The following is an 18,682-nucleotide window of genomic DNA, read 5'->3' as shown; positions in this document are numbered from 1 at the left end:
GCAAGGGATACAGTTGAGCCCTATAAGCTTGATCTTTGACCTGTTCCCTCCAAATTCTAAGTAGTTCACCCTCGGGCCACAGTCTACACTTTTGAAAAGTTTGACAAAAATGTCTTGGAGGTATCTTGAGATATTTATCCAAAAGCGAGGATACTATTGACTTCACTTGACCTCTGACCTCTAATATTGAATCAGTTCATCCTTGAGTCATAGTGGATATTTGTGCAATGTTTGAAGATACTCACTCAAAACATTCAAGGGAAGTTACCTTTACAAGCAAGGGATTAACATGATGCCCAGTGTTCTTGACCTTTGACCTATGCTCTTCAAAATCTATTCAGTTTATGCTTGAGTCATAGTCAATATGTCTGCAAAGTTTGAGGAAAATCTCCCAAAGCCTTTCTGAGCTATTGGGATCAAAATAATGGCATTGAAAGCCAGGGATGAACATGAGGCCCGATGACCTTTACCCTCCATAATCTAAACAGTTCAACCTAAAGTCAGGATGAACATTTGTGCAAAGTTTGAAGAAAATCCTGAATAGTTTTTCTAAAGATACATTAACAAGAATAACCCAGGAACCGTGTTAATCCTGACAGCTATTTTGAATGTAGTTTGACCTCCAATTTCCACCTACAACATGTACCAAAATTCACTTCCTCTTTAGTCAGATGAAGCAGTTCCACTTCCTGCACTCCAGTCCAGCTCCAGCACCAGTGCCACTCTGCTCCCCTTTGTTGGAGATGGGCTGCAGGTCTGTTTTTAGCACTGGCTGCCGCCAAACTACATCAATCAGCATAGAGTAGATTACCTGTTCATCTTTGAGTCAGAGTCAGCCCTACAACGTTGACCTTTGATCTATAACCTCCAAAATCTGATCACTTCTTCTTTGAGTCATGGTAGATATTTTTGATGTTTCAGAGTTTGAAGAAAATCTTGAAAAGCTTTCCTAAGATATTGCATTCATAGGGGTGCACAGTCTTCCATAGTCTTCATCTTTAACTCTCAAAAATTAATTAATTAATCCTTGAGTCTGGTTGAACATTTGTGTAAAGTAAAAGGAAAATTCCTGAAAGTGTTCAAAAAATATATTTTTTTATGAACTGCATTAAAATCTAGGAATGAACAGAAACCCCAATGGCCTAACCTTGGGCCTTTGACCTTTGAATTCTTATCACTTCATCCTTGAGTCATATTAGAAATGTGTCCGTAGTTTGATGACAGTTACCCAAAGCAATTTTGATATATTTTTTAAAGCAAGCGATGCATTTAAGGCCTACAACCAAGACCCTTGGCCAATGACTCCGTCAAGCCATCTTGACATCTGGCATTTACAAACAATGGATACACTAGGGACCCTTGGACTTGACCTTTGACCTATACCCTCTGATATCTAATAAGTTCATCCTTGAGTCAAAGAGAACATTTGTGCGAAGTTTGAAGAAAATCTCTCAAAGCTTTCTTCAGATATTACATTCACAATAATGGCATGGAAAGCGAGGTCTGAGTATGAGGTCCAATGACACTGACCTTTGCCCTATGTCCTCCAAAATTTAAACAGTTTACCCTTGAGTCAAAGCAGACATTTGTGCAAAGTTGATTAAAAACCTCTCAAAGCTTTTTTGAGGTATTGCATTCACAAGCAAGGCATGCACAAGAGCCCTACGACTTTGACCTTTAACCTATGACTTCCAACATGCAACCTTTTCATCCTTCCATCAGGATAAATATTAGTGTGAACTGTGAGGAAAATCTGTCCCAGCATTCTTGAGGTATCATCTTGACAAGAATGAACAAAAAGGCAAGGGATTAACGTGAGGCCCAATGACCTTGACCTTCAGCCTTTGACCTCCAAAACCTATTCGGTTCATCTTTAAGCCAAAAAAGAATTTTGTGCACAGTTTTAAGAAAATCATGTTAGGTGTTCTAAAGATATTGTTTACAAGAATAACCCAGCAAGCAAGCGATTTGCATAAAGTTCAAAGATCCTGACCTTTGACCTATATTCTCAAAAATCTATTCAGTTTATTCTTTAGTCAGAGTTGACATTTATTCAAAATTTAAGGACAATCTCCTAAAGATTTCTGGAGATATTGCATTCCATTACAAGAGATGCTGAGTGTCATGACCTTGACCTGTGACCCATGCCCTCCTAAATCAAGACAGTTTATCCTTGATTAGGGTGAACATTTTTGCAAAGTTTGAAGAAAATCCACAGAAGTGTTTTGAAGATATTATGTTCACTAGAATGTCCTAGACGAACAGAATGAATGAATAACCCAAAAACATGATGCCTCCGGCCATGTTCATCACCAAGCAAACACATTAAAATCAATGGATGTCTCTGAAGCACAAGAACAAATCTGTTAAACTGCTCAGATCTGCTTCAGTTAAGAGATGCCATAAACATTTACGAGCCATCTTAAGCTCACCTTCAAACCTAATCCTTTTTGACTTTAATTTCTCCTGGAAGGTTTCTCTCTTCCAGCTGATGTCTTTCACAACCCGTGTTGCATAAAATATCATCCTAGCCTCCGATGGTTGAGCATCAGGGACTCCAAGAGAAACTATTACTTCCACTTCACGGCTACATTTGTTGTCTGTCTCCTGAGCTGAAACCTCTGTTTTAGTAAACAGTAAGTCTCAGACAGCTCAAAGAAATGGTAAACATAGAAGTCGATGGTACACTCTAACTGACTGCACATTTAGAGGCTTTACTTGGCCAATCTGAGAGTTCTGTGTACATACTTTTCAGAGTTTTCCCTCTCTATCAACGTCCTCACATATCTGGATGCAAACAGTCTGGGATGACTAAGACTTGCTGAATTTTACATGAGGATATTTTTAAACTTGCTGTTTTCAAACTCATTGTTTTTTAATGCTTCCCTTTGGTGCTCAGATTTACTTTAAAAGTTTGTTACACCTACTCAGCTCACAATCTTTGCTAAAGATCGCAGGCTTCTTTTAAAATCACTTACAAGTTTCTGTGTAAAAGCTACGCCGCCATTGCTTTTAATAAATAATAGAGAACTCCTTATAAGATGTCTCAGAGTGTTTGAAATGTTTACTCTTTCTACATAAATCCTTTCATTTATGCTTTACATACAAAAAAGATGCATGTGTTTCGTATACAACCATCATTCCTACATACTTGTGTTGTTGTGGTTGTTGAAAAATTAATCCACTGGAGGTCCCTGTCTCTCACGGACCTCCATATCTCCTGCATTGCTGCGCCGCCCATCCGTCCTTCACCCAGCTGTGCTCTTGTTTGTCTCTGTTTGTTTGTTTGTAGTTTCTAACAACTCACACAATTTTTAATGATACTTTCTCTGAGGGATCAATTAAGTTCCACCATTTTCAAATAATTCTTGTTGTGTTTTGCTGCTCTAGCTTAAACGGGCTCAGGGTTCTCATCAGTGAGTCTAGTTGTAAAGGCACTTTATCAAATAACCTGTCTCTTCAATAACTATTGTATTCACACGGCACAGACCACTTGATCCTCTGAGCTGCGTAGAAGATGAGGAAGTAGGAAGAGGGTCATCATCAGTATCTTCTGAAGTTGTTCCAAGTCTGAAACCAGGGTTGGAAATATGTCTGATACTGCTTAAAATGCAGGTATTGGTATCTGTGAGTACACAAGTCTGTGCACTGATCTGATACCATTCGGTTTAACTCTATATATTGCTTCGTTTAGCCATGCTAAATGTTAGTGCTATAAGTGACACAGTTCATCCGAAGTTAAGTAACTTTTGAACAATAAATCGTTGCCTCTTATTTGTATTTCCTCTTAGAATTAGCCATTGTGCCTTTCCCATTGACACTATTGATGCCTTTGAATCCCTAGTGGCATCATTTTCAGCAAGCCTGGAACTCTTGTTACTTTTCAGAACTTTAATGATTAAATCCACACTGGTAAACATGATATTGAACACCTTTAATCCATTTTAATCCAATTACAGTCACTTATTACCACTAGCTCAAATGCTTGAATGCTAACTGCCATATTGTTTACCCTTTGTGAGGATCTGTCAACCAATGGCAGGCTGTTCTGTGATCATGTGATGCTCCCTGAATAGAGCATAATGGAGAAATAGAGAGAGCCTGTGACGCAGCCCCCTGTATTGTTATTTGAATATTTAGGAGTAAAACTCAAATATCAGCAAAAAAAAAACAACTTTAGAGTCACAGAGATGCTGTACATTATGATTCTGTTCGTTGAGCCATGCTCTGAGTCAGACACGGGTCTAAAACTAGAAAAGCACTCGGAGATAGTAAATAGTAAAGAATCCTTTAAAAAATTCCTGGATCCAGATGGTGATCCAGATCACTCCCAAAATCGAATTAGTTCTTCCTCATGCCATTTCTGACATTTCCTAAAAATTTCATCAAAATCCATCCATAACTTTTTGAGTTATGTTGCTAACAAACAAACCCTGCCGGTCACATAACCTCCTTGGCGGAGATAATAATTTGCTAGTCTGCACAGTCAGTCCAGAAAATTCACACTGACATCGGATCGGGACTTACCTTGTTAACAGAATCGGTATTTGGAAGGAAAAGATGGTATCAGAACATCTCTAGTATCTTCTCAATAATAAAAACATCTGTAAAAGCATGCAGAACAGACAGCATTGTCTGCACAGTGCATGAAGAAATTTTGATGCAAGTAGTGCCATGATCACATCTTCTTCTTCCTTCCTCTTGGTGGATTTGCAAAAAAACTTGGGGGCAGATCCTTTACAGAATAGTGTGGCTTTTTGCACGTTATTTAGCTCCAAAAATGGCAAAAAAAAAGATTGCACCAGATCCACAGAACACACACAATGGGAAATCCATGCTAACTGCATATAAAATTCAAGCAGTCTGCTCAAATGAGCAAACAGCGCTGTGTCCTGTTTACATGTATGTAAATGAGGTATAGGGGCAGAAGTATTCAAAATTTAGAGCAAAATTGCACCACTGACGTGCAACTCAGCCTCATTAAAAACAGCACCTTAACCCTAACCCTAAGACCAGCGCTAACTGCAACAGGCAGTAAAAGTGGTGCAATTAACACCGAATGAAAGCAGGTATTAAAATCAGCGCTATTTCTCCCTCTCTTTTCTGTGATACTGTATATCCCAAAATAAACTCTTATTAACAACAGTGTGCTGTGGAACTGGTAGGAACTCAGCATGAGCCACTTTAGAATAAAATATAAATAAAGCCATGCTTTTCTTGCTTGCAAAATGCAAGTTGACATCCGTTGATAGGATGGCCTTCAATTCGGCCCAATAGGTTTTGCATCTACAGAACCAATCCAATCCAATCTGGATGAAAGCATCTCAGACCATCTCTGCTTGTAGTTTGGTTTATCAGATAGTAAACTGATTTCAATACGCATCGAGGTGCATCAACACAAAGCATTAATTACCACCTGATATCTGAATACCTAGACTAGCTTTAAATCCTTGATAATGCTTTGTTGATTTAGGATGCATAGTGTGAAAGAATGTGGTTTCAGATACAACCCTGGTCTAATGGTGCCAGACTAAAAGTCAGTGTAGAGATCACTGAAGATACTACAGCCATTAAAGCCAAATCTCAAGTCTATCTGTCAAATATTTGTCAGTTTAAATGGATTATGTCAAACATATTGACATTAACATCCCTATGGGACTACCCTGCCATATCATGCCTATGGTTATCCCATGCAATTTAATTAATCAGTGTCCGTTTTATGTTCAGTTTCTGACATGCTTCTCCTTCTTGTATGCAGGTCAAAGTCGTGCTGAGGGTGAACCCAGCTCTGTTCACGGGCCAAAGTCAACCACCTGTTCTCCGTGTTGAATCGTCCAAGAACAGAGTCACTATAGTGGAGCCAATCAGCAGAGGCAAAACACACTCTACAATGACTCTGGACAGGGAGGGAAAACATCTTGTGAAGACCTTCAACTTTGATGCTGCTTATCCTCAGGAGTCGAGCCAGGTTTGGCTCTTTATCCTGATTACTAACACTGATACTGCACTCTTTTATTGATTTGTTTAACACAGAAAGATGAATATGACGGGCACATTGTTCAGCATTCAGGACATATAAGAGAGGTTTCCTTTCCCTTTCTGATGACCTGAAAACTGATAGGGCAGCCACAATTACATGGCTCTTTAATTAAATTCAACTGTCTACAAACTCGCTTACAGTGTCTGAGCTGAAGGTAATCTACAGAGCCAGCATGCATGCCTCCTTTGCTGCAGATTTCACTGGATGTACTTTCTCAGTGCAGTTATGAATCATAAGATTCCTTGCTGCTCTTTGTTCTCCCTGACCAGGCTGAGGTGTGTGCAGGCGTCTTGGCTGACGTCATCCGCTGTGTGCTCAGCGGCAGCGATGGATGCGTTCTGGGTTTGGGATGTGCTGATGTGGGTGAGTAATCGGTCACTGTGAGGGGCCAGGGGTTAAAATCTTTAGATGGGAGGGGGACGCTTTTATCTTTAACCCCTTCCCCCTTGTTCTCTGTCCCACTCCTGCAATCATTCACCCTTTCTTTATCACTTAAAGCCCCTGTCTCCATTCACTCTCTCTGCACTTTGGATGCACATTTTCTGTTTTCTTTTCCGGTAATGACACAGAAGTGTTCCTATTTTAACTCTCTCTCTCAGTCATTCATCTTTTCTCTCCTAAATAAAACCAAACACATTAATTATGCAACACTTTTGCTTTTTTAAAAGGTTACCACAAGCTGATAGATTTCTACATGAAGCGAGAACTGACAAATATTTTCTTGATTTCACTGAGGCTCTGAGATAGCACAGGACTGCAGACAAAATGGACTGTAATACGCTGCTATTAGAGAGATGGAGCCCTGCACTTAGCATCGGTCAGGAGGTTTAATAGATTTGTGGTGCATGCACACACACACAGAGGGTAAGGACAGGGTCTCCTTGGCTCTGCTTTTTCACATGACGCCATTCTCTGTAAATCTGATTGAATTAGGCAGCCAATACAAACTACATGTGGCCCCCAGCCAGGGGATATCAATCTCCTCCACAGAATACTATTCTCTCTGAATAGGCAGCTTGGCCTTTAATTCAAGTAAACCAATTCTCTTGTCCTTATTCAATTAGAGTTTGGATAAGACAAAAGAGAGTAAAATAAGGCCATAACTCAGAATGTGGGGCAAAAGTGCACTAGGTTTTATCCAGCCATATAAAATACAGTGAATAAAAATGGCTGGGTGATTTTACTCAGCAAAGGTTATAACATGGCAGTGCTTTGAGCTATATCAGTAAAATGAATGTAACCGTTTGACTTATACATTGTGTTGTGAAGACAGACCACAAAAAAACAAGAGACAAAACTGTTAATGTACTACAGATGCATCATATTGGAATTTTGCAAATTTATCAAAGATAAGAAACTGAAATATCACAGACGTAAGTATTTAGACCCTTTTTAACAACATTTGCAAAGGGTTTATAAAAGGCTTCACAGCTGACAATGCATATCAAATAAAAACTAAGCCACAAGAGGTCAAAGGAACTGCCTGCAGAGCTCAGAGACAGGGTTTTTGCAAGGTGCTGATCTGGGGAAGGATACAAAAAACTTTGAAAGTTCTCTTGAGCAAAGTGGCCTCCATAATTCTCATATGGAAGAAGTTTGACACAACCAGGACAAGAGCTGATCGCCCGGCTACACTGAGCAATCGGGGAGAAGGGCCTTAATAAGAGAGGTGGCCAAGAACCTGGGGGTAACTCTGGCTGAGCTCAAGAGATCCTGTGTAGAGATGGGACAAGTTTCCGGAAGGACAATCATCACTGTAGCCCTCCACTGATCTGGACTTTATGGCAGAGTGACTAGAAGGAAGCCTCTCCTCAGTGCAGAACACACGAAAGTATGTTTGGAGTTTGCAAAAAAGAAGCAAAGGAATCTCAGAATGTAAGAAACAAATTAGCTGGTTGGATGAAACCAAGATTGAACTGGTTTGCCTCTGTTCTAAATGTTATGCCTGGAGGAAACCTGCCAAATACCGTCTCAACAGTGATGCATGGTGGTCGCAGCATCATGCTGTGGGGGTGTTTTTCAGCAGCAGGGACTCAATTAAACCCAATTAAAACCGGTTCTGCAGCGCTGGGCTGCAGTTTCACCCTCCAACATGCCAATGACGCTCAGCACACAGCCAAGACAGCATAGGATAACTCTTTGAATGTCTTAAAGGGGCCCAGCCAGAGCCTGGACTTGAACTCTATCAAACATCTCTGGAGAGACCGGAAAATGTCTGTCCACAAACGGTCCCCATCCAACCTGACTGAGCTTGGGAAGATTTGCAAAGAAGAATGACAGAAAATCCCCAAATCAAAGTGTGCAAAGTTTGTTGTGTCATTTTTAAAAAGACTAAACTGTAATTACTGCCAAAGGGACTTCATCTAAATACAGAGCAAAGGACCTGAATACTGATGTCAGTGTGATATTTCAGTTAAAAAAGAAAAAAATGCAAGAATGTTTAAAATTCTGTCATTTTGACATGATGGGGTGCTGAAGGTAGATTCATGAAAAATTAATTTAAATTACCGTAGTATCAGTCTGCAACATAACAAAATTAAAAAGTGAAGGGGTTCTGAATACTTTCTGAATGCAGTTTAGGGGTTGTCACACATGTGCAGAACATTCTGCTATCAGAATAAGTTATTTCACATTGCTCCAGGCTTGAATCTTCAACATAAAAGTGGTTCCTTTATTAACCAGCAGCTGCCTTTCTGTTATCTTCTTTAGCTCTCTCCCTTTTGGAAACTAACAGGACTACGTGCTGTGGCTCCCTCTGCTAAGCACTAGTGAGCACAGCTCTATGAGTTTGAAGGCTAGCTAGGCCGTGAACTTGATGTCTGTATCTTTAAACGTTGAATTCATACATCCTTCTGCTATGCTGTCTGCTTCAGGCTCCTGGTCCAGCATGGTGGGGAGCAGTGAGAGCATCCAGAAGCTCGGGCTGATTCCCTTTGCCATCTCCTGGCTGTACAGTGCCATCGAGCGAAAGAGGGAGAAAACCTGGACCGAGCTGACGGTGTCGGTGTCTGCTATAGAGCTCTGCTGTGGAGAGGAGGACACTCTGAGGGATCTGTTAGGAGAGGTGGTCCCCTCATCAGGCAGCATCCACGACAGTCCAAAGGCTCACATAAGACTCCTGGAGGACCCCGTCTATGGAATACAGGTAGAAGGGACTGCTCTTAAATCTCTGGATTAACTCTCTTCATTTTTTATTTGGAGCGCTACTGCTACAACCATAAAAATCTGTTTTGCTTCAAAGAGCATCTATAAGTTTTTTTATTGCAAATTTTTTTTCAGTCCTATTCTGATTTCCAACAGCACAACAAGACATCTTCTCTTCATTTATTTCCTCTGTATTTAAGCCACCAACTAACCTAAATTATTGTATTTGTTCATTTTAGTATTTTTCGAAATTCCAACAGTATATTGTAGGTGATACAAATACAAAAGGCCTCATTCACCAACACCTGTGTCAGATTCATTACACAATGAGCTGTATGCATGTGTTCTTAAACTGATAAGTACCATGGCCTTATGCTGGAAGCTTGTGCATGTTTTTTCCTTATTAGCATAGAGAAAAAGCATCTTTTATGCCCATATAAGGGCATGAGACAGTAGTGCTGTGTGCAAATACAGTGGGGAGAAGAAAAGTAGCAAGATGTAAGTCATGTCCAAGTCAGAATATATAAATTATATGTTATAAGAAAATACTGATCCAGAGTGGATGTGCAAAATGGATAATTTAATTACATCTTCAATACCTGCATTTGATATTTAATATATGCCACAAACACATAAATTAGATGATATCAGTTGTTCAGTAAGCAGTAACCTCAGAAGCACCATACATGATGCACGACAGGATTCAAATCTGTAGGGTGTGTGTCTGAGGGGGGCACTGGTTACATCTTATGTTCTTTTAGAAACTAATATGATTTGATGAAAACCTACATTACTCTGTAGCTGATGCTGCAAAATGATGAAACATGATTTAAACACATTTACATACCTGTGTGGAAAGGTTTTGAATGTTTTAAAGTGTTTCATGAATATTTTTTATTAAAGTGCTGAGTAACAATGAAACGGTTAATGGCGTAAATGAGGCTTCCCTGTGTCTCTCCTCTTTCATGCCTGTACCACTTACAGTGACGGTCTGTCTGAGTGCACAGACACAGACAGACAAGTAGGCCCTTTAGCCGAATGCTAATGAGCATTATGAATCAAATTAAACCAAAACGCAGTAGCCTACCTTTAATTGTTGGCTTGATGAACAAAAACAAAACCCTCAGGCTGTGTAGTATGCACTCACTGGCTTTAGCTGCTCCTCATCTGCTCAAACAGTCCATGAAACGCCCTCCCAAACTCTAGTACAGTATTTCATGTTCTCAACTGTTCAGATGTCTTTGTTTGTTTGCCTGAAGTAAACATAGGAAAAATCTAGTTTTATTTGTGTCTGAGAGATTTAGTTCAGGTGGGAAGAGTCCATGACTGAATGTTCGAGGGCAAACATGGAGCCTAACAGAGATGATGTCTGATGTAGTTTGGATAATTTTTTACCCAAAATGATTTAATTTTTGGGCAGCTCCAAAGAGAGTGAAATAAAGTGCCCTCCTCCAAACCTGTCCCTTTTTAAATTTTCAACAAATTATTTCAATACCATGATAATACTGATAACAGCAGTAGTTTAGGCCATGACAATCATAACATACAATTTTAAAAAATCTCTGGTGCCAAGTTTTTTTTTCATAATTCTGCATTTTGAAGTTGAAATAAAATATGACATGACTTAGATAAAGACCGTTTTTTATATTATATATTTGTTCCCATTATTTCATAAAGTAGGTGCTTAACTAAGTTAAAAATGTACTAGAATAAATAATCAATAATTTTGTATTTTTTAATTTAGTAAAGTAAACATTTTACCATACAGCAACACTCAAACATGTTTAAGAGCGAGTGCTCTTAAGTGTTCTTAGATTGACACACCAGATAGACTTTGCCACATTTTCACAGCATGGAGTTCATTTCACAGCCAATAAAGTGTGATCAGCTGCAGCAGACTGCCAGACCTTTTAAGGGCAGCGACTGTGCACATTTTAAACACAACCTGTGGAACTTAAATACTTCAATCAATCACTCAGTCAAACTTTATTTATATAGCACTTTTCATACAAGACAGTGTAGCACAAAGGGCTTTACACACAGACAGATAAATTAAAAGAAGATAAAAGGGGGTATGACCCAGACCCACTATGCCTGACCCCCTTACCCACCCCGCCATAATCCATTCACAGTATTGGTAAAAATGCATCATAAATGAGACACTAGTAGAACAGGAAAATATATGTACCCAGTATGCACCGAGGAAGCGCCATCTTGAAGGTTTAAAATGAGTCAACACTGGAGGTTTGGTTAAGTGTAGAAGAATAAAAGGGTGCTGTAATGAGAATAAAAAACACTAAAAGGTAACGGCAATATGCTCAAACAGGGAAATAAAACACTTAAGAAGAACTTGGGAAAAGACAGTAAGACAAGAGGATAAACTACTAAAAGATAATTCTGAAATTAAAACAAAATAAGATAAAACCTAAATTACTAAAACAGATTAAGATTAGCATATTAAATTCAGGTAAAAGCCAGACTAAAAAGGTAGGGCTTGAGTTTGCCTTTAAACCTTAAATACTTGATGCTAAAACGTCAAGATTTGCACACATAGGTGTTGATCTGAAAAAAGATGATCTTAGGTTTTAGTTACTCTAAATTTTGTGAATTGTTTTTAAGAACATTTTTTTCTTCGTAACAATTGGTGAATGAAGCCCAACAAGCCTAAAAACGAGTCTTTAAAAACACAGAAGATCCTCCTGTAAATGTAGAAAATTGACTTTTTTATGTTTCCATCAATATTGATTTCTTGGCTCTATTTTCACGATCCATTTAAGAGAAAACAAACTAAATCCATGTTGTCTGATGGATAATAAAAAGCTGTGATCTGGACATGGACTTGTATTCCTATAAAACATTTTTACCATAAACTGTTTTGCTGCTAATCATTAATCAGAAGTTTGGGATGTTATTGAAACTGCTCTAGATATTTTATCGTAACACTTTTAGGGTTAATATCTATCCAGTCATTTAGTTAATGGTCTACACATATGAGTAGATAATACAGGGAGGGAATGCTACTTATTAGATTGGAACAAGATCAAATCTGATTACATCATGATTGTGGAGCTCTCCTCCCTCACTCTGCTGCATTTCTCTATTTCTTTGTTGATTACTGTTAGAATAAAACCTGCTGTATGAATGGAGCTATTATTCCAAAATGTGTTATTACTGGCATAAATGAAGTACCAGTCATCAATAAAGTGTCCTAAAATGTGCAAAGCTCTGCCCAGAGCGGGCCATTCTCTTAATGAGTCATTTCAAAACAGAGAAAGTGAGGGACCATAATGACATAGATGTGACAGGAATAAATCAAACAGCCGAGGGATGTCTTTTAAGCTAATAGAACGATCCTTTCTTTATAAGACTCAACGACTCTCCTCTTCTGTCTCCAGCTACGTAACCACAACCGAGTGAAAGCTCCAACTGCCGAGCGAGCTGCTTCCCTCCTCGACGCGGCCATCGCAGCCCGTCGTCACAATGACTTCATCACATATCTGTCCCACAGCTCCATCATGTTTTTCACCCTCTACATCCAACCCCCTCGCACAGAGAGCAGCACCATCGGCAAAGGTTGTCATGAATTATTCAGTGGCTTGGGCAGCTTGTCCCTGTTGAATTTGCTTGTTTCCCCATGAATTATTTTCATGGTTAACCCTTAATGCCTAAATGCATTAACATTCTTTGCAATCCACTGCTTCTTTATTTTGCTTTCCAACTATCCTCCTTTCTTTAAAATTTTGTTTTTAGGTGCACGTGGGCCCACGAAGCTGACCATGATAGATGTATGTAGCGGTATGAGGGGGATGAGACAAAATAAGCCTCCTTTTTCTGAACTGGGACCAGTGGTCTTGGCTCTACTGAGTGGACAGAAAACCATCCCCAACAAGTAAGAATGGAACTCCTATATACATTTACACATTTTAATTTGTTTGTATTCAATTAGTTTAATATATATTTTAACTAATTTCTGTGTGTACTGTCACATAAATTGGTTTCCATCAATACACACGTTTTTGCCTGTAAGTCCATTTCATACTGGCTAAAAACCAACTCCTGCGATAAGCGTCTTGTGAAGTATATGTTAGAATATTTTTTGTTGTAATGAGTAATGATGCATGCTAGTTCTGCATTTAAGTAATAATTTATGTATTTTTTAAAATAATTCCTTAAATGCCATATTTTTGTTTACCTTTGTTGCAAAACAAACAAAAACTCTTGAAGCATCTGCACTGTTTCTGTTTCTCTCAAACTTACAGACAGATAGCTTATAGTCCAGGCATATTCAATTAGCAGCCCGGGGGCCACATGCGGCCCAGAACCAACCCCCAAGTGGCCCAGCCTGTGGTCATGCCAGAGATGCAGAGGGCAACCTGTTCGGCAAAATTTTATAAATTCCCACAGTATTTCAGACTGTGAATGCAAACCTCGGTGTAGCTTAGCAACAGTCTACCTACAATGCACTGTGTTGTTTTCTTTTTTCAAAGATGGGCCTTTATCGGATAGAGGAGGACAGTGGATAGACTCAGAAACAGGGCTGAGAGTGGGGGAAAGGCATGCGGCGAAGGGCCTCAGGCTGGATTCAAACCCAGGCTGCCCGCGTACATGGTGCACGCCCTAACCACTCAACTACCAGCGCCCCTGCACTAAATTACTTTGAAGCGTGGCTAGTGATGCTGACAGAAGTAGCCCCAAGATACCGAGCATAAACATGTACTTTTCAACTGTAGCTACAACTGTGCAGATTTAGTTTTTATGCACTTTAAGAAATGCCTGGGTAAGATGTGACCAAAATTATTTTTTACAGAATTTCATTTTATTTTTTCATTCCATTTCTTTAATTTTATTTTCATTCAAGTGAAAAAAACATTTCTACTACTTCAGGTTATGTTCAAATTTAGCTCTTTTGTTGTTGTGTTTTTATACACTTTTTGATGTGCTTTTGTCACACTGACAATTTAAAAGGGAGACTATGAATAAAAAGTGCATATTTTTCATCAAATTGATCTGTATTGGTTCCAAATTTGACATTACCTGCTGCTTACTGGGCACCAAACTGTCTGGCCCGGCTACATTTCTTGATTTTAAAATTTGGCCCGGTTGACTTTGTAATTGAATAGCCCTGTTACAGTAAACCTACAGTTGCCAATGTGCATATGTAGCTACAATAGCTAAGGGTCAAGAACTACATCCTGATGAAACTTTGGTTGAGGAGCACATGAATAGTTTTCATTGAAACAGCTGTGTCTAATTCTCTGTGTCTCTGTCTCTGTTAGATCTTTTGCATAGAACAGAGTTGCAAAGGTTAAATCTCATGTGTTATTCCTGTTATTAGGCTGAGAAGTTGCACATTGTGTCAAACTGATGAAAATGTATTTATATAACACATTTAAAAGCTGCCTGAGTTGACCAAAATGCTTCACAGATAGAGGCCAGACAGAGATGCAGATAAACGTGCATAAATGCATAAAATACATACATTATGATAAAGATAAGCTAATTATAAGGACTGTAAAGTAGGCTGTACAGAGACAATAGAAAAGACATACTGAAGACACAAAGGTAGACATACCAGGGCTGAGCGATATGGCCAGCCAGATATGGTGATATTTCCTGCCTTGAAAAATATAAATAATCAGGGAATGCAATGTGCCATCTGGAATATCTATATTTGAAATTCATAACCAAAGGGTTTTGGTTTTTGGTAACGCAAAAGTACTCTAATCTGTTGCTTTTCTCATTATGTAATGAAGTGATATAAAAGCTGCATCATTTAATAAAAAGTTACTTTATATGGCAGTGATCTTAAGTAACAAGATACCTTTAAAAAGTAACACTACCAACACTAAAAACCATTTACTTTTAACAACTTCAGTAAAATGTGTATGCTAATAGATATGGCTGGGTGAAGATTTAAAGAACTTCTGCACACTTTTAGTTAATGTCTGGTATGCTCTGTCTCTCTTTAGGGGGAGTAAGCTGACCATGCTCCTTCAAGAGTCCTTGGGTCATGTAAATTGCCATACCACAGTGGTTGCTCAGGTTGCTGATTCTTTGGCACATCTTCAGGAGACGTTATCCACCATCCAGATGGCTTCTCGCATGCGAAAGACACAGAAAAGGACAAAGGTGAATATCATTGATATATGGATTGTCATCCTTGTGTTTGGTCTCTTTTTTGTCAGTGACTAAAGGTGGATTATTTTCTCTGTCTTAAAATGAACGAATGCTCTAAAACTAACTTAACTTCTTGATTTATGTCTGTCTGCAGTCCACTTCATGCTCTCCCTGTGGAAGGAGTCTGACAAGAGAAAAAAGAGGTCCTACCACTTTCTCCCTGCGAGCCTTTCACTCTACCGAGGAGGTAGATGTTGACGTCCCTCGTTTCCGCCTGCGTGGAGAAGTGGGCGATCACTCCAGTAGTGACCAGTCCTGTGACACCGTCATCCAACTGGACTCATATGGCTTGGTCCAGTCCAAAGCAACCCCAAGACTGACACAACCTGAGTTTGTTCCTATTATACCTTCTTTGCATCCAAACAAAGCTGACATGGAGGATCCAGAGTTTACCGCTCTGCTCCAAGAGCTTTTAAAAATACCTCAGCTGCAGGGAGCAAAGAAGAAAGAGGAGACAGTTCAAGGGAGTATGGACGTGCTGAAAGGAGATTTGAAGCAACCAGGGAGGGACTGTCTGAAATGTGACACATTTGCTGAGCTTCAAGAGCGTTTGGGCTGTATTGATGGAAGTGATATGGATGTGTTAAAATCTTCCTCAAAAGGCCCTCCAGTTAATGACATAGCAAGCAAATCACAACCCTCCAATGAAGCAGGGAAGCAGGCAGATGCTGCATCCTCAGATGCACCACAGAAACATCTGGATCAGCCTTTAGGCTGCAGCAAAACTTCAGCCGGAGAGCAGCAGACAGACGGAGCCTTACCTGGAGACAGTTTTCAGAGGGAAGATTCAGGCCTGTATGACTGTGAGGAGTGCAGTGGAACCAGTTCCAGCGAGGAACTCCTGAACCAAACTCGGTCTGAGCTGCACAAAAGTGGAGCGCCTAAATCTGAGGATGTGAATACTCAGAGTACAGCTGCCAAAAATTCTCCTGCACATCAGCCATCAAACAAACAGGAGAGTCCTGAAGCTGCCGAATGGTTCAAACCGGACAAAAGATCCTCACCAATCGGCAAAAGCTCCCCCATATCTCCTTCTTCTACCTGCTCCTCTTCTCACTCCAATGTCATACTAGGAGATGTCTTACCAAATCGCTCCACCGAGGATGTTAAGGAAATGAAAGCCACTATCACAGTAACAGTTCAACAGCCACTGGACCTCAAAGGTCAAGATGAGCTTGTCTTTTCGATGGTGGAGGAAGTCACCATTAGTGGGGCACTGGACAGAGGGAGAACAGGGGGGAACATCATTTGTATCAGGGACAGTGCGCAGGCACAGGTTCAAGGGTCTGCTAGCTCACAGCCAATCAGGATCATCAGCAATGTCACTGAAGAATCGGCAGCTGGAAGTTCCTCGGTTGCAAACAACGGCCCTCCGGCTCAGTCTGGTGCAAAGCCTGAACAAGACTTCAGGAGAGAAATGAGGTTCCTGCCTTCTTTTATAAACCCCATGCTGATAGATACAGACATGAATTGTGAGCTGGACTGTGCAAAAGAAAAAGACTCTTTTCCAGAAGTCAGGTCATCATCAGATTTTAGAGGTAATAATATGAAGTGTCAAGAGCATAGTAAGGCTGTAAAGCAGAGGACTGGTGCTGTTGATTCTGAGACACATGCCAAAAAGCCTGAAAAAGTGCATGGATCACGTTTTAGTCGAAGCTCTGATGACCTATTGGGGTTGGAAGACTCAGCATTCTGCAATGAAGCTGCAGAAAACAAAATGCATGGAAAGAGAACCAGGAATACAGACAAGAGTCACTCAAGAGACAAGGAGCATGTTTACTCTAATAGCTCCCCAAGGGGATCTGAAGGCGGCGATGTCAGCTCCAGACGTGTTGGAAATGGCCCCAAGGGAGACGCTGTTGCACCTGGTAGCCTGGAAACTGTCCCTGCTTACTTTAAAACAGGTAGTCTGCCTAGAGGCTGGCAAAATGCCAATCTCAAGGACGGCTACCATGATGCGCTCATGATGGAGTATCACAGAGACCCAAGGGGGGTGACTTCATCCACTTCATCCAATCCTTGCAGCCCTGGGGTGACTCTAGAGAGGAGGCAAGGCAGACAGCACTCCCCAATGAGCCACCATTCCTCCTCTCCTCGGAGATATGGAGCAGAGTATAAACAGCATGCTCCTAAAAAGGGTGTTGAACCTTTGTTTGAGATGTCTAGTGTCAGAATAAAACATGAAAACCTGAGGCTTATGTCACCAATAGAGGATGGTGATAGGCTTTTCAAACTGGAGCATTTGGGTAGCAGGTCTAGTTCACTCGGTAGATCCTCAAGAGACTTTCCAAACCTTGACAGAGGAAGTAGCAATAACTCTCTGAGCTCTAAAGGCAGCTCTAAAGGAAGCATTGAAGGAGCTTGTAAGCGAGGTTATAAAGGAGTTAATGACGACGATGGGTCATTACCCAGGGCTGGCAGGAGCACAAGGAAGAACCCTCGATCTGAGCAGTCTCATCATTCTGAAACCCATTCTGCTCGGTATATCCACTCCAAGCTTTCTGCTGTAGGGAAGCTTAAGATGGCAAGCCCTAAAGTCCGTCGACTGTCTGCTCCAAGCATCAAGAACCTCAGTTTACCCCATAAAAGCCTGCGGCAGTCTGTGAACCGCAGTGCCAGCCTGTCTCCAGACAGTAAAACTGTCAGCTTTGAGCAGACATCCTGCTTTCTCTCCTCTTCCCCTCCTCACTCCTACCGCTCAATCAGTCGCACTCCAAGCCAGAGCTCCACATGCTCCTCCACGAAATCCGCTATCCAGGGGTTTGTCAGCGGACGCATCACAGACCTCTTCAAGGAGAGATCTTCCAGCCCCACTTTAAGCGGATTAGACCTAATGGCCCCGCTTCCTTCACCATACAGCCGAGTGACAGCTCCCCGCACGCCCGATCACCTCAGCGGGCATGCCAGTGACACCACCAGTGTGTTAAGTGGAGATTTGCCCCCAGCTATGGGGAAAACATCCCTGCATTTCTCCAACAGGAACAGTACGGTGAGCAGTGGGTACGATAGCATGATGAGGGACAGTGAAGCCACAGGCAGCAGCACGTCAACCAGAGACTCTGTCAGCGACCGCAGCGGCTCTCTGCTCAGTGTAGCTCGCAGCAGTCGATCGTCCCGGAGGAGGGGGAACACAGGTAAAGCACCTGCAAAAAATAGGCGTTCATGAACTGAGCTGGATGACTTTTTCTTCTGAAAAGATCAGAATCTCATCCAAGAACTGAGCGCTTATTGTGTGTAGTTGGTGTTGTTAGTTTTCATGTCTAGTCCCACAGTTAATTCATGTAAGAATGCATGTTGAGTGTTTTGATAACCCCAAAGACC

General features: G+C 40.8%; 1 protein-coding gene across 1 annotated transcript in view; it reads left to right on the top strand.

Annotated features, from left to right (window-relative positions):
* Positions 1-18,682, top strand: part of kif26bb (kinesin family member 26Bb) — a 46,697-nt gene that overhangs the window by 14,782 nt on the left and 13,233 nt on the right. The window contains exons 6-12 of the mRNA XM_041806037.1: positions 5,759-5,968; positions 6,310-6,403; positions 8,914-9,185; positions 12,580-12,757; positions 12,935-13,073; positions 15,154-15,313; positions 15,456-18,495. Coding sequence (XP_041661971.1) covers positions 5,759-5,968; positions 6,310-6,403; positions 8,914-9,185; positions 12,580-12,757; positions 12,935-13,073; positions 15,154-15,313; positions 15,456-18,495 — 4,093 coding nt within the window. The remainder of the gene's footprint in view (positions 1-5,758; positions 5,969-6,309; positions 6,404-8,913; positions 9,186-12,579; positions 12,758-12,934; positions 13,074-15,153; positions 15,314-15,455; positions 18,496-18,682) is intronic.

The sequence above is a fragment of the Cheilinus undulatus genome, linkage group 14 (genome assembly GCF_018320785.1).
Source record: "Cheilinus undulatus linkage group 14, ASM1832078v1, whole genome shotgun sequence".
Lineage (NCBI taxonomy): Eukaryota > Metazoa > Chordata > Actinopteri > Labriformes > Labridae > Cheilinus > Cheilinus undulatus.
Note: the sequence above shows the minus strand (reverse complement) of the source record. Positions and strands in the feature narration are given on the sequence as shown.